We start from the raw sequence: 25893 nt of genomic DNA, 5'->3' as shown, positions 1-25893 counted from the left end.
CTTGGCCTGTGTATTCTTTGTAAACCTTCATAAAGATGATTAGTCCAGAACTTGGACCAGTAAGTCATGAACATCAGCACATTCATTGCAGCAATGTCATTCCAATGACCCCTAGCTTTCACATGTCACTCAAGTGTAATTAAAAGCCACTGATGTAGGCCAACCGTTAGTTACAATGCAGTTATTAATAGATTAGGAAAAAAAGGTGTTAAAATGAATGTCTGAAGGAGATGCCTGATTTAGTCAGACTGTGTGAGGTGAACCATTAACACCCATACAGCGCTGATGAAATATTCTGTCGTTACTTGTGTCTTAAAAAGCAAAGACTTCCTTTGCAGGTAACCACAAGGAGCCTCCTTTTGGTTTGAAGTACAGTGTATTATATTTGGTGATCAATTAGAAATGCAAAAGACAAAATATTTTGTATAAAACTACACAGCAGCCTATTGACCAAAGGGGTAAAAAATGAAATTATAAACATCAAATTTGAAGCACAGAATGTATTGTACTATAGCCAATGGACTCTGTTGTTTAGTTTTACTGGTGTTGTTCATTGTCATGTTTGTTATTTTCATAGCCTTGGAATTTGGCAATGGGAGTAGTGCTTAAAGGTTTAAATTTTACAGTACCTTCAAATTGATGATCTGGCAGGCAGGCACAATAATGATTATAATAGTTCTGATGTGAAGATTGTTATTTATTTTCAAAGGAACCCTCATCAACCTCCAAAGGCCTTTGCAGACATTTTGATTTGTCATAGTAAGAAAAGCACAGGTGTTACTAAGAACATTATCCATGGCTATGTTCTATTCAAGGGAGACAGTGAGCCAGCATGCACAATACCAGGACCCTGAAACTGAAGCAGCCAAATGGAATTCAGCCATCATACCTTTGATTATTTACACTGGTGCTTTTACTACTGTGAGACATCAAAATGGCCTCAGCAAAACAGGAATATTGTTTCAGATTTTCATGTTAGAGAAGGTTCCCACATCTATCATGCTTTATATAGGAAGTACTTGTCTAATTATTTGGCAAAAGTGTGAAGGGGTTCTGTGTCAGCAGGACTTGCCAGTGAAAAGACTGACTTATACAAATTATAAAACGTTTTTGGCATTTCTTTAAAATTGTCCTTTGAAGAAGCACCTACAGCAGACCTCGTCTTGGATGATCCACCCTCTTTCCTTGACTTCAACCCATCGATGATGGGCCAGGCTCCAGCTCCCCTTTACCCTGGATCAATGAATCTACCTCAATATCAGGAATTCTTCTTGCAAACCATACCTGCATGCAGAGCGGTGTCCTCTTCTTCTTTTTTTAAAGATAGCTGTATGTACTACACTGTACTGTAACTGTGTACTGTGTAGTTGTTTTTGATAACATAAAAATGATCAGTAATAAACCCTTCCTGGAACACAATATTACAAAATATTTTTCCATAAATAACAGAGGATCTTTGTAACTTATCTTGTAATGTCTGCCACTACAGTATTAAATAATTAAACTCTGTCTCTTTAATAGAAATACTACTCCATCTCCCATCCTCCATGGCCCCCATATGCTCACCCTCCCACTCAGCAGCTCTCTGCCTCATACTCCAGCTCCGTCTCTCTCTGCGTCCACTGCTCCTCCTAGCAGCATCTACACTTGCAGCTGAAAGGAAGAACTGAAACGACAGCGCTCTGTACGACTCACAATCCATGCCATTTAGGACGTATGCAGAAAACGCCCACTTCCTCTGCTACTTATCTTCACTGGAAAAAGGTAGAAAAAGCTTTAATTATTTGAATAAATTGCGAGTTTTTGCTCTGCATTATTTTGCACCTTGTCGGGTGTTTCCTCTGGATTCATTCGTGATTCACTGCTACATAAAAATAACTGTATATTTTGATAAAATGTTCATTTAAAGCACAAAGAAGCATATTACTACAATTTGGAATAATATTTTATTCTAACAAAAGCATCAAAATAGGATCTTAAATCTACACTAAGAGCATAATTTCAGCTAAAAACAGAAATGGGTGGAGCCCAAACTAACCGTTAAGCCACCACTGTAGATCTACAGTAACAGAGGAAACACTGGTGACTGTGGTATTTTGGTTGTGAGCTCGTCAAACGGATCTGGAGCTCTGGCATCAAGGGTTGTGCTTGCTTTTCAGGAGGTAATACCTTATCTTGTGCTCTGAACCTGCGGCGAACCAAAATGTCAAGCCAAAATCATTGTGGTAATAAATTAATGATCATCTGGTAGTGTTGCAGCCGTAACGGGAGGTATTTGAATAGGGTGGCATTAGCACATCAGGGTTGTTCCTCACTTCCTATAATTCTTTTTCCCATATGTGACTTGTGTGATTCACTTATTTGGAAACACAGAGCATGTTAGTTCATGCTTTGTGTTGCTTTGGTTTACCCCCATCTACAGAACTGTTTGGGATTCCCCTGAACTGAAACACTCTCACTTCTTGTCTTTGCACATTTCCTCTGCAGCTTCTCCTGAAACAAAAAGCTAAACGCTTTGGCCTTACTCATTCTGGTGTTAATTGACTCTTTCATGTTCATTTTTCGAGTCAAGGGTGCTTGTATTCTGAGCAGATTATAATACAGATTTACATGAAACGTTCATGATCTTGCCTTTCAGTCACAGGATAGTCTTTTTGAATATTATATGTTGCATTTACCTATTCACCAATATATACAAATAGATACATACACACACACAAACATGAATGTTAACATCATTTATAATGTGCATGTCAGTAATGATAATCATGTGTTCTGTTACATATGTTGTTGTGCTGTATACCATTCCACGTTAGCGGACAATATTTTATTTTATTCTATTTTCCACATGTAACAGGAATTTGAGATGTCCCGATAACTTGACTCCAACACAACATGAAAGGCATTATCACAGAAAAGATGAGGTCTCTTCAAGCTAAGACAGTCTCTCATTAGACAATAACAGCACTGATATCACAACCGAAACTGACACAGGGACAGAGTAAACGGCTGGTAGTTACGATCTGGATTTACACAAGGTGTGATGGGATCTCTTCTGAGAAGCTACACCTGAATGTCACTGTGGATCCTTGTTACGTGACCAACAAGGATCTGCTGGGTATAGTAATAGCTAATGTGCATGATCTCTCTTTCTTAAGTTTAGATGCAGGGCTGGTAGCCGGACATTTATTTTGGAGACTTCATACCATAACATCAGGATTGTGTTCACATCTAGACGAAGCAGCACATAACCTCCAACCTTTAGCATAAGAGTAGTTATATTTACAAATGGTATTAAAATGATCTAATCTTGGGGTAAAAAAAACAACAATGTGTCATTTAAATAGATAGTTTATCAGCAGTGTTTGGCCCAGGATAGATAATTTCAATTGGGCCAGTCGAGCCCAAACGCTGCCAGTCAGCAAGCAAAACCCTGAAACTGTCAACATCTATTTTCCTCATCACACAGAGAGACACAGTGAGAGAGAGAGGGAGAAAGAGAGAGAGAGAGAAGTGGTGGCGAGCCCAGCGAGGCACGCATATTTTAAGTCACTTTGCACTCTTCAAGAGGGCCCTTTTTTCAATAATCCATTATGCATAGCAGCTCTGGCTCTCCCTGGTATTTCTCCTACCTTCTTGACGTCAGTTGCCATTTGTGAGGGTTACCCTGGCAACGGCCAGCCTCCCCGGGAGATGTCTGGTGGATAAGACAGCCCTGATAAAGCCTTTTAAGGTTCTACTGTTGGTACACCTTTTAATTGCCTTTGATACAGTGGAAGTATTACATGGGGGTCGTCGGGGCGCATCGCCACATGTGGGCAAAAAATGGGAACGTGCAGATAAAAATAGGCATCGAGAAGCTGCTTCAAATTGACGTCCCATTATCTCCACTTGATTTGATCACCCACGTATCGGGCTCATTTTTGAGCAGTTCTGTGAAACTGAATTGGACGTGATAGATCTATCTTTGGCCAAGTTTTGCTCTACTCCTCCGTTACACAAAGGACACATGTGAACAACCCGTTTTAACAATGTGACATTGTAGTGACGAGATAATATGTAAAGACTAGATAAAGCACTCAGCTCATCGCGATGCCTCTTAACAATATGAGGATTTAATTATGAGATAATATGAAAGATCACATATCCAAGTTATTCATGTAAGCCATTGAACCCTAAATCCACTCTTGCATGCAAACTTGTCCATACAGATTATTGATTTTTATAGTACATTGAAATGTATCATTGCAGCAGAGGCCATTGTGATTTTTGCATCTATGCAAAACGTCAGATGGCAAACAGTAGGATGAAGAAAACCATTGTCTACAAATGTCAACCTGTTGTTGGTTTTGCAGCTCCTATACATGGTAATGACATGATACTAGAACCATAAAAACTCCCTCACATTCAAATTATTTCATTCGGCTGCCTGACTGCCGCTGTACATGACCGCACAACCCATACTGAATTTACATCCATGCAAAAATGTCTCATTCACGGGCAACAATACAGTTGAGATACTGTACACGATACCTGTTCCAGGAGGCTATTTATAGCCCTACCAACATGTGTGCCTTTCTCTTTTTTTTTCAGACACCAGGCTATTGATGTGCTATTTTTACAGTGTCAATTTGCTCCCTCCCTCTCCTTTTGGTTGCCAAGCAATGGGCCAAGGGACCTGATTGGCCAAGGATGTGCATTTGGACACCTTGACTCTGATTCTCAGCTGGCTAATGAATTCTGTATTTTTTGCTCACTAGAGGCAGATAGCAGAGGAGTTGACACCTTCATATATCGTATTTTCTTTTAATGTCCCTGTAAATCAATCAATAATCCAAAATGCAAAAAGAAAATTATGATTATAAATTGACTTTTTCTTTTACAAAAAACACATTGTAGGACTTTTTGATTTACATCCACCTTTGAGCATTCATTAACACATTTGCTGAGCAGCTTCAGACGTGAAACGACGAACCCAAGATTATGTCATCTTCAAAACAAGTTAAGGCAAACACGTTTGTGTATCATCAGTCATCATCACATATTTAACAATAAAAGTAAAACCGATCAGATGTCATAACTAATGTGAAGATGTAAGGACTCGTCTTTTCAGATTCTTGGTTATGATTTAGTGTGTATCATCCGACTTCTCTAACTTGTATGTGAGGATATTCAGCCATATGCAGTGAGTTATAGGTTAGTGTGCTGGACTTGTAAAACTAGTTTGGATTTTGAGAACAACTGTCCAGAAACATGATTAACACATACTGTACATGGCTTTATTTAATAATGTATTATATTTTAATAATTACCAATTTCCTGGCTGCACTGATGACAACCCATCTACAACATATGTTTCTGCTATCATGCTTATCCTAATCCTCATAATGTGTTTCGGGGGAAATTGGTCTGACACACCTAAACTACTGCTGTGTGGGTGAATTCAATTAGACTTAATCTGACCACATGCCACTCCGAAAGGAAACCAAGGGCTGGGCAACTTTCATCTTCCCTCCATTGATTGTGGCTCGTGCAGAGATATGGAAAAGCCTATCCCACTGCTCCCTTTCATTGGCTCCATTAAAAATTCATCCTGTCCTAATGGAGAGGTCCTTTTCAATGAGCCAACTGCAGGCCAACCGTGGTGTGCCGGGGTGAGACTTGGCACAGATGTCTCCTGGCACAGTACAAACCTGACAGCTTTAAGTTTGGATTTTGGGTGGTTTGTCTTCATTGTTATGTTTTCTAGTTATTGGATATTCTGTGAATTATTTTAATTTTAATAGTGTAGCAACAGAATAAACTGCTTCTGTTGTAAATCCCTTTGTATTTATGTCTCTTGGTATATTATATTTATCTTTTTATCACATCATCTATGATAAGCATTTCATGCCTGCAACTAATTAGTAATTTCTTAATTCATTAATCTTATTCCTGATTTTGTTCCCAGAGCCCATAGATACATCTTCAAATGTTTGGTTTTGTCCGATCACCAGTCCAAAGCCCAAAATGATTCTGTTTACTATCATAGAGGATGAAAATAAGCAGAAAATATTTACATTTGAGAAGCTTAAACAAGTGATTTTGTTTACATTTTTGCTTACAAACCAACATAACTAAATTCAAATTAGTTGCTGATTAACGTGTATGATGAACCATGTGATTTATTGACTCCTTTTTGCAGCTCTATATTTTTCTGACATTTAAGGGCAGCCACTAACAATTATTTTCTTCATTGATTAAACTGTTGATCACTTGTTTGGTTTCTAGAATGAAATTAGTGAAATTTGCCCATCACAATTTCACAGAGCCCATAGTGACATATTTAAATGACTTGCCAACAATAATTAATTTACATAGACATAAAACAGAGAAAAGTAGGAACATCCTCAACTGAGAGATATCTTTGACTAGCTGCATTATTACCCACTTTGATTTTGTATCCTAATGCACATATACTACAGTTTGACATAAGCAGGCTTCTTTGAACTGCTGTTACTTGCAAAAGAAACCTAAAAAGAAAACATGAAAATGTACAATAATGCTCACTGGTCACAAAGCAAAGTCCCAATTGGTAATAGATTGCATTTAAAGAGTAAACAACAAACTGTACTCTCCTCCCCTCCAGCTTTTAACACTATAACAGTAGATTCATGACTCTCCTGCTTTATTCACTGCATTGTTATTTCACCTCATCAAAGTGTGTACATTTTAACTAAATGGTGTCTTTGCAAATCTGAGATGAATTGTGAAGTCTATTTGAATCACTTCTACTACTTCAGACTTCACAGGTCTGAAATTTGTTTCCTGTATCCCATTCGGTTCCTTTTTGTTGAGGGGGCTGACGGACCGTACCATTTCACAGGCAGGCGACACAACCCGTTTTAGAAATGTTTCCAAGCAAAAAGAAAACGCAATGACCGATTATTTTGGAGTATCACGTTATATATAAAGTATTTTATTAAGGGACTGATATTCTATAACGCGTAATAGTGGTTAGAAAATGAAAAAGACCGACGTATCGACCACCGCGCACCCCTCCGCGTAGGCTGTTGCCATGTTCCCACTTTCATGGGTGTGGTGATTAGCTTACTTGGTGAAAATTTTTAGTCTAATCTGAGCCGAGTCGCGTACGCTTATGCTCCTTTTAAACCGATTAAATCTGTTTTAAAATCAATACACCTGCCTTTTGCGCTTTCTCTCACAGCTGGGACCATGGTTGCCGTGTGAAAAACTGATCGGTGTGACTCGGATCGGAAGGACAGACCGAGCCAACAAAAAAAAAAAAAAAAAAAAATCAATCCTGTTTCAGGTAAGGACGTGTAGTGTTGTCTTGATATTTTGGAGGCTTTTTTTTCCGGGGCTATTTCCTGCTTTGCTCAGGGCGGATTTCAGTGTGTTTTAAATGGGAGATGAGACACAGAAATAACTCATAATCCTTTAAATGTCGTCTGTGCTTTAAGCAGCAATGTAGACATAACTGTTCCCATTGCATTGTTGTTTTTCTTTTTTTTTTCTTCCTCTAAGCAAATCTGAAAATTCACTGCTATGCAAACGCGGCCTTTTTTCTCAGGCTGTCAAACGAGTGTTAGGCGGAACTACAGGGGCAAAACCCTTCACTAGTGGGGACATATCTGTTCCCATTTTAGACATCAGTTTTCTCATTAGTGGTTGCACGACACCCTGCGCAGCTTTTTTTTTTTTTTTCCTTGTCTCTTTTCCATTAAATATACATGCCAGTGCGCCTTCACGCGAGCGGCAACTGGTAGCGTGACAGGGCGCGAGGCTCATGCAATTTGTTGCTTGTGTCAAGAAAACGTGTGCAACTGAGATCATTCCGTCAACATGGTTAATGCGTTTTAATTTCCCCCCACATACAGTCCGTGTTTCCTCCATAAGATGTAGCTGATGGTTTCCTGTCTTCGCTGTTGACAGTCAACACATAATAAATCAGCCCAGTGGGTTGTTGTTTAATGATATATGACATACAGGAGGAAGTTACAGCTTTTATTTTATTTTTTTTATCATGTGTTTATCATGCAGCTTCTTTGGGGGGGTGGTTAGTGCACACCTACATGTTTCAGTATGGTGATCTCTCACCTAATGACCTGTTAAACTCAAAGATGGGTAGTATTGGGATTGACTTAAAGTAGCATTTTTAAATATGAAGAGTGTGTCATGAGCAAGCGGATAACCTACATTGTTAATTTAAAATGGTAAAGTTATAATGTATCTGTAATACAGCCTTTAAAGTCGGGTGTAGCCGAACTAATAAATAGATTCATTGATCCACAGAAATTGTCCATGTATTCATGGGGAGAGTTTTTATAATTGCTTAATTTTCAATGATCCAGGGTTTCAGCCACTCAAAAACTGAGGGTTTGTCACTTGTCTCAGTCTTGTGCCATTGTAAATTTAAATATATGGGCAAAGCAAGCCATTTGCAGATGACACTGTGGGTTCTGTGAAATTGTTATTTTTCTAAATAAGCAGTAAATGAAATGGGGGGGGGGGTCATCAGCTGAATAGATGATGATTGAAAACAAAAAGTTAGTTTGAGCCCCACAGCCAGAAAGGGACTAAATTAAAATAATTTACAGTCATTTGGAAAATAAAAGTAAATAATGATATTGTGTTTAGAGCGCTTAGGGGTGGGCGTTAAAATATTCAGTATGCCAATATAATTTATGATATATCATGTATTGTTTATCTCATTGCATTAGACATTAATTGAATATGTGGTATGACTTTGCATACGTTTGCCACATATTGATATTATGCAACTGATTTCAACCATACCACTCAGCCCTAATTTACTGTATCTATCAAGTTCTACATTTTCCTATTTGTACAGCTGTATGCTACCAGACAAACTAACCTGTGCTAACAGCTGTGAGTTTTTATAACTGGACCCATTATACACATGTAGGAAATCTCAACATTTCACATAAATGGGATCATGGTTCACTTCAGATTAAGGATGTCTTTTAGGACCTGTTCAGACAAAACTGTTGTTTTGTGACTACTTATGTGTAATTCTGTAGCTGTCAGGTGTAGGTGGGGTGGAACCTGTGATCAAAGTAGGTCAAACAGTCATCACACAGTCATTCACTGTTTCATTAGAAGCAAAATAAAACTTTTACCTAATTATTTATGACACATAAATTATGTAATCCAAACATTAGCTGACGAGAAGGAAGACTTGTGATTTCTCACCAGCTATTTTCTCCATTCTCTGGATGTTTGAAATAGTCAGTGGGTTACCTGAACAAGTTTGCACCGGCTGGAGCTGTCCTGCTGCATTCAGATTTCACTGTCACACACGGCGCCGTAATGAGTTTCCTGCCGATCCGGTACAGACTCTCATGACTTCTGACATTGTCTGTCACACAAAAAACTGTGAAAGTGAGATCAGGCGTAGGTGAAAGGTAATTTTCTTTTAAAGAAGTTGATCATCTGATGACAATAACTGAGCATATTCAGTATCCTCGAAAGGTATCTATTATAATAAAAAAGTGTTAAGTTAATGAGCTACTGTATAGAGGCTGATGTTTAGTTCAATTATATAAAAAAGGAAATATCTTAATATTGGTCGGACATTAGCCTTTTAGATCGTACATTTATCACAAATGAAACGCATCGTAACATTTGAGAACAGAGTTGGTCTACACAACTAAAACATTAAACCACTTTAATGCATCAAAATGTCCTAATATATACAGAAAATGCAACATTTTGTAAATGTGCCATCCATTCTAACCTGAAATTTAATGACATACTGTTAAAATCTTACTCCAAACACTGGTATTAAGTGCTCACAGTGGACTACTGTGCAATAATTTGATTAGACCTGTTCAAAATGTTAATTCCTTAACTTCCTGACCATTTCATGTTGCTGGGCCCCTGTGGTTCTGGGTGCAGCTGCACTGCCGGCACCTCCTGCTGCTCCGTTCACCAGTATTTGTTCATGATTGAGGCAGATGTGACTGACTTTCTACTGTATGTAACCCTGAGGGAACAGAAGGTCTCATTGACAAATTTAAGTTTAATACAGAATATGCTGAGAGTAATGATCTGATGTGAATCTTCTCCAGTTTTGTATGTTTCCTGCTGAACATAAACTGTCGTAGAGCCAGCAGGGACACACACTGAAGCCACAGTGTGTCCTGTAACAAATGTATATCGTGACCAAGCTTCATTAAGGGAACCAGAGACTATAGTGACATGAAACTGACAATGACTTTACTATGGAGAAGTTAAGGAGATCTCTCTGTTTGTCTCTTTCCCCCTGAGCGGTATAAAAATGAAAGTGAAAGGTTGAATGGCGATGTGATAAACAGAATCATTTTAACCGTCATTGTTAACCCGGATTAAACGTCAGTTATGAAGGTGTGCAACAGCAGTTAATAACATATTGACAGCTGAACCACATGTAAGAACAATCCTTGTATAGAAAACATGTATAAGCTATTCTCATTAATAAAGGGAATTAATCTTCAGATAATTTCCTTGATTAATCTATTGATTGGGTGATAAAGATATCCAGTTTTGCATTATGATTAATTAGATTTATCAATCTGTCAGGGATATCTTTTTATAACATGCCAGTACATTTAAAATTTGAATATTTTTTGTGGGCAATAATATTTTGGAAATATTAATGTCATAATTAAATTTCTCTGTTTTATTTATTTTATTCGGTTCATTCTTTTCATTAACCAGTGGAGTTGACAGATATTCATATGCAAACAAGTGATTAAGGGAGTGTCTATGTCCATTTCTGACTAACTGGTGACTGAGATTAGGGCCTGATATTATAAAATACTAAATATTTTATAATAGAATATTTTTGACAAAATACCTCAATATCAATATTGTGAAATTACTGTAGGTTTGACCATAAACGCTTTCACAAAATACTTGCATAATGAGATTTAAAAAAAATAGTCATCAGTAATCAGTAAAAAGAGTCTGAGTCTTTACTGTAATGCACCTTTTAAAACCAGCAAAAGACAATACTTTTTTAATTATTATATGACGATATTGAAAATCTAAGACGATATTCGCCCTCTTATTAAAATATAAATATAATATTGATATATTGCCCAGCCCTAAGGGAGATTTTCAGAAGACAACTATGTGTTTGCAAAGCCTTATGGGTGCGATGCAAAGTGGGCGTTTTTGATATGCCTTTTGTTGGTTTTGAACCTACACAGTTTATGCAGATGGCAGGTGTTTGGTCCCAGTTAGGACACATTAGTTTCCCACTGGCAAATGGGGGCTCCAGCATGAGGCTAGACATGTTAGATGGGTGGTCGGTTGCTTGGTGTCAGATGGGCTGTAGCAATTAAAGCCTCCCCTGGCCAGTCTGCGGTGGTGCCAAGCGGCACTATCTACTGTAGCTGGCAGCCTCATACTAAACAATAGGCAGCTCCAACACACAGCTCTGCCTTTGTCAGTCCTGATCCTGTGCCATGCTCTGGGCCTGTGTTGGCCCCGGCTGGTTGGCTGCATGACTCAAGTCACACAACTGGAGAAAAGACACACTGCTCTCTGAGTTTTATGTCTATAATTTGTTAAAGGTAGAATTTATCTAGTCCTTTTGTAGGGACCACTTCGCTGTGTGAGAGCGTCCATTGGCTGTGGTTGGTTACATCAGCAGTAATTGGTGGCCTGTTTTGGTTTCTAAATGACTAAAATGTATTATCAACATGTGAACAAGTCAATTAATTCAGACTGCCAGTTTTATCCGAACGTAGTGGACAACACGGCACGTTTTTTTTCTGCGTCATCTTCCATCATACCTGCGTAATGTTCCACCTCATCTCTCTTGTATGCTTCGTTGCCTTTCAGAAGCTTCAGGCTGAAAACATTGATTAAAAAATATTAAGCAGTGTAGAAGGTCATACCCGGTGTTTTTGGTAGTCCACAAGGCGCTCTGTGTGACGTGGCAGAGGCGTAGAGTATTTATGAATCCACGGCAGTCATAGAGCGGCACCACATCACAGGCTCGCTGACGCTGAGAGCCCCTCTTCAGGGGGGTTGCGTCAGCCGGAGGAGAGCGTGACGTCACTCGCAGGCAGCTGAAAGCATCGCAACGCTCGCTGCCCCCGATGCCTCTTTACTGTCAAAGACCTCCTTGGCTGTGACAAGAGTCCTCGATGAGCAGTCCAAAGCCCTCTCTCTTGTATTTGCAGAGGGGAGGCATTACGGCCAAACAAAGTGAACCGAGGACGTAAAAGAGTAGCTCCCCACACATTCACAGTATCTTAAAAGGCAATTGTTGCAGCGTGGACATCAAATCATTGTCTTAGCTACATATTTGCGGTTTGTAAAACAAATGGGGTTTTCTTTTGTGGTGAATACTGGGGCCATGGTTTTTAAAGCCTCTGCAAAAATGAAGATAAAGCACAAACAACCTCCTCTTAACATTAACATGATTTCCTGTGGAGAGGAAGGGCTGGACTCGGTGTAATTGTTGAATTATAGAAAATGGAACTGAAAATTTAATCTCGGAGGGTTAGACTTCTGGACGGCAGACTGTAAAACCGCCTGGAAAATGAGGAGAGGGGGTTGTGGGTGGGGGGGGGGGGTCCAAACATTTCTGAGGAGTGTCTAAGTGCTTTGTGACCCACATTCAGGCTCCCCAAGGTAAAGGAAGTGGCAACTCGCACTTCCATGCTCACACATGCGTACACGCACAAACGGATCTGACATACCTAACCTAGACACGCATTTAAATAAATATTGGTCATATTGTCATCTATATCATCCAGATCTGCCCATTGTCCACACACACACACACACACACACACACACACACACACACACACACACACACACACACACACACACACACACACACACAAGTTTAGGGCACTTTAGGGCGGGCCGAGCAAACAGCGCAATGAACAACACAAAAGGCTGATTGAGTCAGGAAAGGTCAGAGCATGGCTCAGATGGCCTTTTGAACCAGACTGGGGGTGTTTGAAGAGCCGGGCCACCCTCCAGGCCCCCCACCCAACCCCACCCCACCCTTTGCAGCACCCTCCTTTTCGTCTGAACCCATACAGGATACCTATGTTTGTCTGATTTGAAGACTTCCTATCCTTCACTCTCCATCTGCCTGTTGAACTCATAGTATTTCTGTTTCTCTGTCTTGCAGGTGTCAGCTGTAAAAGCTTGTGTGTGCGCGTGTGAGAGAGAGAGAGAGAGAGTGTGGGGTGTGTGAGTGAGTGAGTGTGTGTGCAGGCACGCGTGTTTTACCCGGCCCTGTCGGTATTTGGAGCGGAGTGTGGCCTGAACAAATCACAGAAGGACAATGAGCGAGCTGGAACAGTTGCGGCAGGAAGCCGAGCAACTACGCAACCAGATCCGGGTAAGGCGACATTTTGTGTGCACGTGTTTGTTTACGTTGACGTGTTTGTGTGTCTCCCTTGTGTTTGTACATCACACATGTGCCACTGTCTGTTCACTGCAAGCTGTGACTCACACAGTTTCAGATGAGACAGTGACGCACTCAACATATAAGTTGTCAATCAGCCACCTCCATTCTCCTGCAGGAACTGAACAGATCGATAAATGTCACTGGCTGCTGTGATTATTCTCTGATCATTGGGATATTCAGTTTCTGTGATAAGCAGTGACTTATGCCACATGTTTATTTAGTTAGAAGTATTTAGAAGTAATTCTTGCAATCATTTTTGTAAGTTTCTCTCTTTTTTTTTGTTACATTGCTTGTGTGTGTTGGTCTGTGCAGTGATAACATGTGTTACCCTTAGCTGATGAACATGATGATTGGAGTTTTTCTTGTCTTGCAGGATGCCAGGAAAGCCTGTAGTGACTCCACTCTGTCACAGGTAAGACTTCCTCTCCACTTACAGAATACTGTTTGAATAATCAGCACTGTATTTTCCTGTTACATTTTCCTGGTAACAGCTACTGTATTTTGCTCAAGGAAGGAGTGTTCAAGACAATTTATGTAACTATAAATGGCACAAACCATTAAGAATATGAAATACACCTGAATAACAAATTGAGGTTGCAAATTTTCACGAGGCACAATGCTCCGGTCAGCCAACTAGATGCATTGAGCTTTAGCCCATTAACAAGTATGTAGTCTGTTCAATTCTGTAGTTGTTCAAGCCACATGTGAAAAGCACTGAAGTTAGGTAAGGCAATCTCATAAATACATATAAAGCTACAAATAGAAGTTTACTGACAACCAGTCAGTGGCTTTTTAAGATAGTTTTAAAATGGGCTTTAGAAATTCCTCAGCCCATCATAATGTACACACAAAGAATCCCTATAAATACTCCAGACATTATACACTTATGTAAGCTGTACTATTCTTTGTCATGGTCCATTGTCGAGTGGTGTTGGTCTGTTTTTGCTGCCTCAGCTATCGTCCAGGGAGGTGGGTAAGTGTGAGTGTGTGCGTGTGTGTTTTTGTGTGTGTGTGTGTGTGTGTGTGTGTGGGCGGGCCTCGAGTGACACCGCTGACTCTTCTTCCTGTGTTTTGGCAGATCACAGCTGGTCTGGACTCAGTGGGCCGGATACAGATGCGGACGCGACGTACTCTCAGGGGCCACCTGGCCAAGATCTATGCAATGCACTGGGGGAGCGACTCCAGGTAGAGTAGTTATTCTACGGACAACACAATTAATATTTAAGAGCAGGATAGGCTGTTAACCTTTTTATACCATTGTTTTTTGTCTTCTTGGTCTGATTTATGTTTTTATTGTGTGTTTGAGGCCTTAAAAAAGAAAATGAAGCAGTTTTACATCCTCAGTTCATTGTCAACTTCTTTTAAATGTTGTTCAGCTTAGTATACCATTTTTGATGCGTTGGTTGGTGTAGGTTTGTTGTTGTTTATTGTTACCATTCAAAGTCTTTTTTTTTTTTTTTTTTTTATCCCTGAAGACACTGAAGCACAATTGTATGTAGTTCTCATAAATTAAGCCAAGGTGCCCACAGGGCACAAGAATCACATAAGATGTTAACAGCTTTAAAAGCACAAAGGGATGCTAATTATGATCACAACCGTTTAGTCAATTTTGTTTTCTTATTCTATCAGGGTTTTATGAAATTTGAGCCAGTGTTAATTTTACTGTCACTGCTAAGATACTGTTGATTCAGTTTCAGTATTACTGTTGGCACTACAGCTATAACTGCCAAGATCTACAGTATAACAGTTATGGGCAATAAATTGCAGCAGAGGGCTGACGGCAAACATGGACACACCTTCAACCACAATGCCGGACTTTTACAATAAAATCACCATTCTGGCTTAATCTCTTTCTTGGAAAAGTGACTTTAATGCATAAATTCTTACATAAGTAGTAATTCCCAATAAATGCAACCAACTTGCCTGTCGATTTCTAGGCTATGCTGTGTAGCATTACTTCAGTTATGGCAGTATATCAGAGCCAATTACAAACTCTCACTGCAAATATGAACTGGCATAATAACCAAAGATGAAGGGATTCTCAACTTTTAACATGACTGGTATTATTTCTGTGTTTAATATGTCTGTGTCACCCTTATCTTTCTCTCTGTCCATCTGTCTCCCAATGCAATGCACTGGGGCAGTGACGGCAGTCCCAGGTGTGGGGCTTTACTACTACCAGTACCACTACTACTCTTACTACTACTACCACCACTACTATCCTACTAATATGACTAATACCACCATAATTAACTGTCACTACTGTCACCTCCAATACCCCTGTACATCTGTCTAATTGCTAGCACTCTTTTACAACCTCACTTTGAGCACAGTAGTGATACTAGCTGGCCACAGAGACAGTCAACCATCATAGCTTATTTAATATTTACTTAAAGATGCAGTTTGTAAGATCTCAACCTATTTCTATTTTATTTATTTATTTTTCTTCTCAAATGTTATGATGATCACAATATATCCTCAAGTCCAGATTGGACTGCAAATGTGGCTGCTCGCATCGAGTTGTCACTAAATTTAGAACTTACAAACTGCTTTTTTAACCGTTTGCTGCATTATGAGCACCAATAATCATATTTTCCCAATATTATGCATGCAGTGCACTGGTCATTATCCATAGAAAATGAGCTGGAGGATAGTATAGACAAAAAGTAGTTCTGTTTTTATGGGAACATTTTGTGGATTTTTAGAAATCCTAGATCACACACACTAACGATCTGTTTAAGCAAATTAGTTTTCTCTTTTCTTCACCAGTAAAACCTACTGGTATTGCCTGCAGCGGATAATGCATAGGCTGTTACGTGATTGTTCTGTTAAGTGTATGTGTGTGTGTGTGTGTGTGTGTGTGTGTGTGTGTGTGTGTACACCCAGCACCCTCTGGGTGACCCTGCAGAAGGCCAGTGTTTATTTTGTATACAGCCACTGACATTTTAGCGTGATGGCTCTCCTCTTGAATGTAGCATAGCACCGTCAAACCACTTCCTGTCCCTGAAGAAGCAGAGACACCCAGTCAGGAAGGGAGGGAGGGGTTCCAGCTGTTTTGGCATCTGTACCACCTATAACTCTATTTCTGTGATGACTATTTCTACTTCCACCATCCTTTCTGCATTCCTTTATGCCGTCCCTTCTTGCTGCCCCAACCCAGCTTCCTTTCCCAACTCCTCAGGCTTCAACCTCCCACTCGACAGTAGGACTTTTACATAACTGGGGTTAATGAATATTACATGGCGTGGGACATTAAAAGTGGCTTCCCTGGATGAGGAGACGTCTACTAGGAGGGGGAGGAAGAGGGAACATGGAGGGAAATGGGGACTGAGAGGAGAGTAGGGAGCTCACGCTGAATGCTTTTTGACAGAGCACATTACACTTATTCAGACAGTATAGCACAGTATTCTGTTAGGTGGCTGCTGGCTCTCATTGCATTTAATGATCAAGGTGCATGTACCTTGTGTTTTTTTTTTTTTTTTGTTTTTTTTTTTTTTTTTTTTAACGTGTGCCATAAGTCATTCTGCTGTTCTTATTTCCAGGTTACTTGTCAGTGCCTCGCAAGATGGAAAGCTAATCATCTGGGACAGCTATACGACAAATAAGGTGAGATTACTGCTAATCAATGACAGGATGTGTAACATGTACAAGAACCAGTTAAAGTAAATTTAGAAGTTTTCTGCCATCAGTAATGTGCTGCTCCTGTCAGACTTCACAACGCTCCTCTTTGAGAGATTCTTCGACAGGCCCATATCCACTGGCCAGAGGACAGGCTGTAATTTATGCACTGGCTCTCTTAAACACAATACTGTTGTAAATATGTTAGGAAATGTGACAAGCCAACATACAAATGACAGCTATGTGGCTGCCTGGAGGTTTTTTAAATATTCATATAATTAATCTGGCTGTTAAAATAGTGAAAGTAAACACGGAATTCTGAGAAAAATCTGTTTAATGCCCGCATTCCAAAACACCAACAATGCCACTCTTTTGCCTTTTATTTATTTTTTTATTAAACCTCACCGCCATCTGAACCTCAAACTATACAGAGATAAGCGGAAGAAAAAATTTTTCCCCTAGACTGTCCCCTTGCACTTAATATTAAGTACATATCATATTATTATTATTATAGCATGTATCATGATATAATTAAGTTACCACGTTGGTTATTGGCATCTTTTGCACCCGTGCCACACAGACAAATGGAAGAAGGCATCCTTTAATTTTTCTGAAGTACAGAGATGAAGTGGCAGGATTTTGGCAACTAATGACTTAACAGTATCAACATCATTTTGGATTGAAACACATTAATTGACCTTTAAACCTCAACATTACTTCCTTTATTGTATTTAGTAAAGAAATGACTCCTGACTCTCCTCGTCCTCAGATGCATGCCATCCCGCTGCGTTCTTCCTGGGTAATGACGTGCGCCTACGCCCCCTCTGGGAACTATGTGGCCTGCGGAGGCCTGGACAACATCTGCTCCATATACAGCCTGAAGACCCGAGAGGGCAACGTGCGTGTCACCCGAGAGCTACCCGGACACACAGGTAGGCACAGAAACAATATGAATAAAAGCCTATCATTGGCTGGACTCAACGGAAACAATAACCCTGAGAATTTGTATTGTTTTGTTTATACTAAATAACTTTGACAGTCACATTTTTCCCTAACTGTAATTTTTAGATTTCAGATATTGTGTGTAGACATGCTGGCTGGTTCAATGAGGTAAACAATGGAAAACTACACAAGCTGTTGTTATTTTCCACTGGATCTCATACGTTTTCACAGGCTTATTTATATGTTTGTATCTTGGAGCAAACATCTTTTCGAAGTGTTAATTTCACATTTCGCTTGCCGAGATTTGTGTGTGGGTTTTGCCTTTCTCTGCAATGCAAGCATGATGTAGAGTAAATCTTTGCTTACAGTAGTTTAATTATTAGTACTATTTTATCATGGTCAGAAATTGCCTTTTAATAGTACTTTCAATAATATCCTAGTGAAAGTATATTAAAGCCTGCACATCCCTGAAGGTTTAGGGACGCAAGTGTTTTCTACCAGAGTTCTGCTCTGCTGGATGAACGTGCACATTTCTGAACTTGTTTTTATTTCAAGTCACAGGATGTGGATTAAAGGTGGAGGAAAAGATACCACTCCAAGTTAAAACTTGCATAAGGCAACATTGCGAAGTCGGACTAGCACGGATATAATATATATATATAGTTTGTGGCAGTCCAGCATGTGAGTAGTTAAAGAGTAGAGTGCCTGACAAGACAGGGCGGGGCTCTCCTTATCTGATGTTGAAGCTGTTTCCCTCCAGGTTACTTGTCCTGCTGTCGTTTCTTGGATGACAACCAGATACTGACCAGCTCCGGAGACACCACCTGGTGAGCAACGACCCTCTGCTCTCACCCGCACAGCTTAACGTATTGAAAGCTCTTTACATGATATAAATATTATTGTTATCATGCTACACAGTGGACTGAAGACACTCCATCACGTAAAAAAATAAAAATGTCAAAAGGTTCCTCCATTATCGATCCACTTCCTCTCACTATCTTACCCTCATATTGCTGCTGTAGAATTCCCTTTGTGTGGATTTTACAAAATCACTTAATGCTCTCTGCTTTTAACTGTAGTTTAGATTCCAATTGCAGTTGTATAGAGATGCATATGGACAAAGCCCATTTGATGATTGCACTAAAATTGTAATAATTCACATAAAATTCTGTTAATATAGGAGTTCCTGTGTCTTATAATATGTGGATGTTGTCTTTCAGCAGTTTATATAAAAAGCATTTTTTGCCTCAGGGGACACTCACACCTAACTCACACACTACCTCCTTACTTGCAGTGCATTGTGGGACATAGAGACAGGCCAGCAGGCCACCACTTTCACCGGCCACACAGGGGATGTGATGAGTTTGTCTCTTAGCCCGGACTTCAAGACCTTTGTGTCGGGAGCTTGTGACGCCACCTCCAAGCTGTGGGACATTCGTGATGGCATGTGCAGGCAATCCTTCACCGGCCATGTGTCCGATATCAACGCCGTCACCGTGAGTACTGAAACTTTAGTCACGTGCACACAAACACACACGCGCTGCAGGAAGAACGTAAAGACAGTTGAAATGTATTTGTTTGCACAATAAAACAAAGAAGCAGAAACACAACAACAAAAGAAAAGAAGTTATACAGGTGTGATTTAAAAAAAAAAAATAATAATAACTGCCTTGGCTTATAGGAGGAAACTTACCTCAGCAAACATTGGATGAATGGATTGAGGACTGCTGATTTATGATTCAATGTTGCTTGTTTCTTGAAATTGAAAATCTAACGGTGTCCCTTTTTTGAAGTCTCATATTTCGGAGTTTCTCAGTTCTCATTAATGATACATTTTTGTTCACCTTACTGTTTTGAGCCTTTCTGAGCAGCAGATTTCTCGTTATCTGTGTTACTAGAAGGTGCTAACCACCCAGAACATCTTTCGTAGTGCTGTTCCTGCTACCAGAAATATAAAAGTCATTATTCCTGTTCAAAGCCAATTTTTGCCAGAGATAGTTTTTTTTTTTTTTTTTTGCGTTTGTTTCGTTGGTCCAACAAGCAAAATTATTATTGCTTATTGACTTTTTATTGTGGTAAACTAAACAGGTGGATGTGTGACAACATGTATGTATTTCATTAGTCCATTTATTGCTCATCATCGTCCTACCTCTGTAGTATTACACAAGTCAAAGTGCTCCTTAAAAGCAGGTCACTATCTTAGGTGTACCCTCTTACATTGGCCTTAGATGGTCTGTGAGGCTCTGAGAAAATCAAGGTGCCTCTATAAAGAAAACCTCGACCCAGAAGCCCCGCCGCTGGAGAAGTAATCATAATATGAAGATTCAATGACACTGTCTTGACTGCTTGATTTATTTTTTATCTCCCGCAGTTCTTCCCCAATGGGAATGCCTTTGGCACAGGCTCCGACGATGCCACCTGCAGGCTGTTTGACCTGCGTGCCGACCAGGAGCTGATGATGTACAGCCATGACAACATCATCTGCGGCATCACCTCTGTGTCCTTCTCCAAGAGCGGCCGACTGCTCCTGGCCGGCTACGATGACTTCAACTGCAACGTCTGGGACACTCTGAAAGGCGAACGTGCAGGTAAATGATGCCTGAAGTCTGGTTATTTCATTTTTTTTATTTTAGGTAACAGATGAGCCGACTCTTGTTCACTAACAAGAGCAAAAGCTGCAAATTCTCATATATTAGGAACTGGAGTATTTTACTTTTGTGCTTGAGAAATGTTGATTTCATCAATTATCAGTAGTTGTCATTTTTCTGCAAATCGCGTTATCGACCAATGGATTCAACTCTAATATCAAGCATGAGTTTCATCCTAGAACGGATATGAACAGACAAATGAGTAGCAAGTTGAAATTGGACATAAAGGCCTGTAGTGGGAAAACGGACTGTGTTGTTCATTTTTAGTGACCAACCTTTTGATTCTGGTTTATTTTCTTTGACCTCCAGGTGTGTTAGCGGGCCACGACAACAGGGTGAGCTGCTTAGGGGTGACAGAAGACGGCATGGCCGTGGCCACCGGCTCCTGGGACAGTTTCCTGCGGATCTGGAACTAAACAAAACCGCTTCCTTGTTGTACTCAATCACTGCCCTCCAACTTGCTCCCCGCAACTCCCACCCCCACATATCCCAACTCATCTGCTGGGCTGGACCTGAGGGGTGCACACTGTGTCAGCCAAAATCCTCTCAAATCACCCCCACCCCCTCCCCCACCCCCTGAGTTCTCCTCTCTGCAGGTGACCTGCCCACCTGTGAGAAAGTATCAACTCTTTCTACCTGTCCAAGTGACGTATTTTTCACCCAGCCATCAAACGGAAACAAAATTAAGAACCTTTCAGTAGAGTTGTCCAATCAAAAATATAGAAAGAGATGAGTTAATAAAATCTGAAGATATAAAAAAAATATTTCCCCCTATTCCAATTCTCTTCTATGGGGTGATAAAAAGCATCTTTTACAGTAATTAACATCAAACAAGATGACCATTGGTGTGTAATATGTAAATGTATATATAAAGACAGTATATATGTATAGCATTATGTGTGTATATATGCATTATATATGCATATATAATGTGTATGTATATATTTTTGTAGTTTATTTCCCACCTTTGAGGTTCTTTTTTTTTTTTATGATTTTCGGGGGTTTATGTTTTATTTCTAATGTACATATTCACATTACTACAAAAGAAATATTGCCAGAAACGCGTATTTTTTCCTGTGTGAGTACCAGATTGAGTGTCAGGCAATTTAGACACAGTTACGTATCATACTTAACCCAGAAAGCCTCCTTTCATTTTCTAATATTTCTGGTACTTGCTGTTAAATCAAAAATATAATTTGGCCCAGCTTAACCCACTTCCTTCATCTGTGTATGTGTGTATTATTGTACAGGCAGCAAGTGTAATTCATGCATCCTGTATCTGCAAATTCATGTGAATGATGGCATTTTATTTTAATTATTTTAACAACACGACCCCTGGCAAACGTCACCTTAGTCTTTTTTTATTTGGAAGGAAACCACCACACTGCTGTGATAATGATTAGAGAGCGAGCTTCAAAACCAACAAGTGGTGTTTTTTGTCTGGATTCAGGTTTAGCTCAAAAAGTAGAAACTGGTGATTTTTAGGCTAAGATAGAAAACTTTATTTAACTGAAGAGCCTGCTTTGGCCTCTACTAACATGGATTGTGGTTTCAAATCCTCAGATGCTGAATATCTGAAGACCACATTCATTCCATGCAAACAGCTGTGTGGTATGATCAATGTCCCAACAGTCCTAAATGGAGGTTTTGCATCCTAATATCACCTGTCAGCTGTGGCCTATAGAATCTACTTTTCCGTATAGTTGAGATGAGCATCTTGAATTGCCCGTTGAAATGACACTGATGGAGAGAAGGGCATCGCAAAGAGAGATGCGTCCTCCTCAAGCAGAAGCCGTTTTCTACCTGTGAGCCTGTAAAGGTGCTGTATGGACAAATGGTAGAGCGGTCTGTCGTTACGTGAGGATATTTAATGGACCAATCAAAGACAGCAGTGACTCTGTCTGAGGACTAGAGAAAAAAGATGAAGAGAGAAAGATGTCTGTCAGAGCTTGCTATGTCATTTTTATCTTCTTTTTTTCTCAAAGCGAAGGATCAATGAGTCCTTTTTCGTTGTCAAAAAGGTGTGAACTGAGTGACTGCATGGAACTGAAATCATGTTAGCTGCTCGGAAAGCACACCACTGCCACCACAAGCCTGTAAAAAGAAAAAAAAAAAGAGAAAAAAAGGTTGTTTTTTTTAAAAGGGTTTTAACACTTTTTTTTTTTCATCACCAAAAACATGTTATGAACTGTTAAATATTGCTTGTGAAGAAAGTACACTTGGTAGACAGAAATGTACACTTAGTAGAGAGCTAGACATGCACTCACAAACTGTAGTACAAATGTAAACCATTGAGCACATGTGACTTATTTACCCATAGAAGTGCTGTCTCTGATTTTTGAGTATTTTCTCATCACACATCTTCCATTAATTTTGTTCCTCTAAAGGCTTAATTAAAAAAAGAAAATACACATAATGTATGTGAGTTGGACCTATCCATCGGCTGTCTCAGGTGCCTATCTCTGAATATAAACATTTGACCCACATGGGCCGGATAAAGGAGGGTTTGTGCTCCTGTGAGATGTGGCACTATTGTGTCTCCATTCTGCCTTACGATACCATTCATAATAGAAGGTAATACTAGCATCGACTACAGTAATTTTTTTCCTCTTGCTATTCCTCTTTACACACTGATCAATAAGCGAGATTGCTGATTCTTTTCTTTTTCCCGATAGAAGCACATTCCGATACTAGTGAACACTAAAAAAGCATGCTTACAGAAAACCACGCAAACACATGCAGCTCCATACTGCTTCTTAAAGCTTTTTATACAATTCTGCTTTCTACTACTACTACCACCGCACACTACCACTGTAGTATTTATTTAGGTTCAATCGGCTATCAATGAAACCCTTCTATGGCCTACCGTGATTACTTTTTTTTTTTTTTTTTTTTTAGTTCTTGAATGTTTTAGCTGCTTCTACCTGGCTGTGCATTGATGAATCCATTTTGAGAGAATGTTTAACAATAACAGTTTATAGTTTTTAGTCTGAGAATATCTTTGAGGTGTGTAGGATGTGATATGTATTGCATATCAGTGTGTGGGTGGGAAGGGATGGGGGGTTGGTTTGCTGATGTATGTGGATAACATATAGATCTAAGTGTTACTTCCTCATTTGTGCCAATGTTATCCACAGACTCTGAGCTGTGAACTGAAAACTAGTCAATGTGACAAAAAAAAACAAGTTTGCTCACTTTACTCAAGTGCCAGCTTTCTCCATATCCATCAATTAAAGTCACATCAGTTTGATTTTATATCCAGTCTGTTTTCTGATCAAACCGGCGTACTGCTTATATCTGAAGATGGGTGTTCGTGTTATTAAGTTAACAGTGCTTATTTGAGTAAAGTCAGTCAGCGGACGTCAGATGTTCATGGTCCCCAAATAAAGATGATGAAATGTATTTAAAGGAATAGTTCGAAATTTTGGTACATTTTTGCTTTCTGGCGGTTTGATAAGGAGATTCATGCCACTCTTATACATGTCTGTTAAATATTAGGCTACAACTAGCAGCCAATTAGCTTAGCTTAGCACAAAGACTGGGAACGGGGGCAACAGTTTGCCTGGCTCTGTCTGAAGCTAACTAATACACACATTATGTATGTTATGTGTTCAACAAAAAACTATAAAAAAAGAAGCCAATTCTGCCTGTTGCCTGGCAACTGGTCAGGCACAAACCCACCCTGTGAAAGGTGAATTCGCATTTTTACACAGTTTTTGTACATATTGAACAGACAACTTGTTAATTAGTGTGCTTTAGAGATGCAGACGTTGTTACTGTTGGACAAGGCCATGCTGGCTGTTCCCCTCCGTTTCCACTCTTGCTAAGCTAAGCTAGCCGGGAGCTAGCATTAGCCTTTTAAGTTATTTGTTAACGACAAATATAAAAGTGGTATCTTCCCTTACGCTCCTCCAGAAGCGAATAAGCATATTATTTCCCAGAATGCCAAACTATTCAAATAAAACCCACCCCGTTCTTTTATGACATTATAAGCTGTGTAAAATTTAAAAAAAAACAAAAAAACAATACAACATTGCCCTTCGTAGCTGAAAAGGGGATTGTGTTTTATTTCGGACAGTGATATTCAGCGGGCAACCATTTCCTCGCTTTGTGTGTTATTCAGCAGTATTAGCAGCTGGAACTTGGAATAGTAACACTTCTACGTGCCTGTGCAGTTCACTCATTAATCAAAAAGGTGCTTGACTTAATTTAATTTTCACATTATGTTGTATTTAAGTCTCCTCCAGTTTATTCTCCTAACTATACAACTGATATGGAGCTGTTGAATCAACTTCTGTGGTGTTACAAAATGTTGACACTTGATGCATTTACAGTATTGTTTGAAGCACCAAGATCTGTGACTTCTTTGAATCACTGGAGTGGTATGTTTGGCAGTAGTTTATTTTTGGCGCTCGGTGTAAGTTGCCATTTGTCACCCACAGTGCCAACATTTAACTTCAAAGAGCAGATGTGAAAATGCTGCTGCTGCTGCTGCTGCACAAGTTCAGGCAGCATTTTGATGACTCTCCAAATTGAATCCAAGTTTCTGGTTCAATGACACCCACCACTTGAATTGATTGTCACATGATCACCACCATAGCACCATCACAAAATAATGCACTGCCCTTTGACTCTACATCCTACTGTCTGACATTTTGATTTATTTATTGTTTTATGTTTTAAGCCAGTAAAGACCAGGGACTTGGTGCCATGATAATTCTCTTACAGTGCTATTGTGTGAAATTATAATCACTTGTTATGGAATAATTTTTATAGTCTTTTTCACACCAGACCTTTTTTTTGTATTTGTACAGTGGCTTGGTGATACTGATATGTTGCCATGAGTTATTGTAACCAATAAAAAGCTTCTAACCAAGAATACATACCCTCAATGATTTCCTTTAAAAAAAATTAGACTGTATACAAATGTGTTAGAACTATGTACAGTGTTTTCCCTTTTATAGAAATTTGTTTAAATAAGTTTCATTCAGGACCAAACAACTGTTTTAGGCGACAATGTACACCCACTTTCTTTAATGCGAAGCACCTGAAACGAGGACCAAAATGAGGCGAAAACTGGCTGTGCAGCTTGAATAAGCTTTAGGTGCTTATTATTTAAACTTTACATAACTGTTTCTTCTTGTCGGAATAGTTAGCTCTGGACAAATGACACAACCTAATTTCAACAGCAACATTTCATTGTCTTATATGTTTAGAAAGGAAATTATTTAAATAACA

At 39.5% G+C, this 25893-nt stretch overlaps 1 protein-coding gene across 2 annotated transcripts; it reads left to right on the top strand.

Annotated features, from left to right (window-relative positions):
- Window positions 1–1642: 1642 nt before the first annotated feature.
- On the top strand, window positions 1643–25528 carry LOC129094161 (guanine nucleotide-binding protein subunit beta-4). Of its 2 annotated transcripts, XM_054602207.1 has the most exons (11): window positions 1643–1764; window positions 7208–7312; window positions 13166–13378; window positions 13821–13859; window positions 14526–14632; window positions 16990–17053; window positions 17835–17997; window positions 18768–18834; window positions 19302–19503; window positions 20379–20595; window positions 20965–25528. In XM_054602207.1, exons 3-11 carry the CDS (start codon window positions 13322–13324, stop codon window positions 21069–21071), a joined length of 1023 nt encoding a protein of 340 aa, XP_054458182.1. In that variant the 5' UTR covers window positions 1643–1764; window positions 7208–7312; window positions 13166–13321; the 3' UTR covers window positions 21072–25528. The 2 variants fall into 2 exon arrangements, with proteins under 2 accessions (XP_054458182.1, XP_054458181.1); XM_054602206.1 differs by lacking the exon at window positions 1643–1764 and having other exon boundaries at window positions 7087–7312.
- Window positions 25529–25893: the final 365 nt, after the last annotated feature.

Source organism: Anoplopoma fimbria, chromosome 8 (assembly GCF_027596085.1).
Source record: "Anoplopoma fimbria isolate UVic2021 breed Golden Eagle Sablefish chromosome 8, Afim_UVic_2022, whole genome shotgun sequence".
Taxonomy (NCBI): Eukaryota; Metazoa; Chordata; class Actinopteri; order Perciformes; family Anoplopomatidae; genus Anoplopoma; species Anoplopoma fimbria.
Note: the sequence above shows the minus strand (reverse complement) of the source record. Positions and strands in the feature narration are given on the sequence as shown.

Coding starts and splice junctions, on each gene's coding strand:
- LOC129094161 (XM_054602207.1), top strand. CDS start 13,322: ATGAGCGAGCTGGAACAGTTGCGGCAGGAAGCCGAGCAACTACGCAAC. Junction 13,379..13,820: donor AACTACGCAACCAGATCCGG/GTAAGGCGACAT, acceptor CTTGTCTTGCAG/GATGCCAGGAAAGCCTGTAG. Junction 13,860..14,525: donor GTGACTCCACTCTGTCACAG/GTAAGACTTCCT, acceptor GTGTTTTGGCAG/ATCACAGCTGGTCTGGACTC.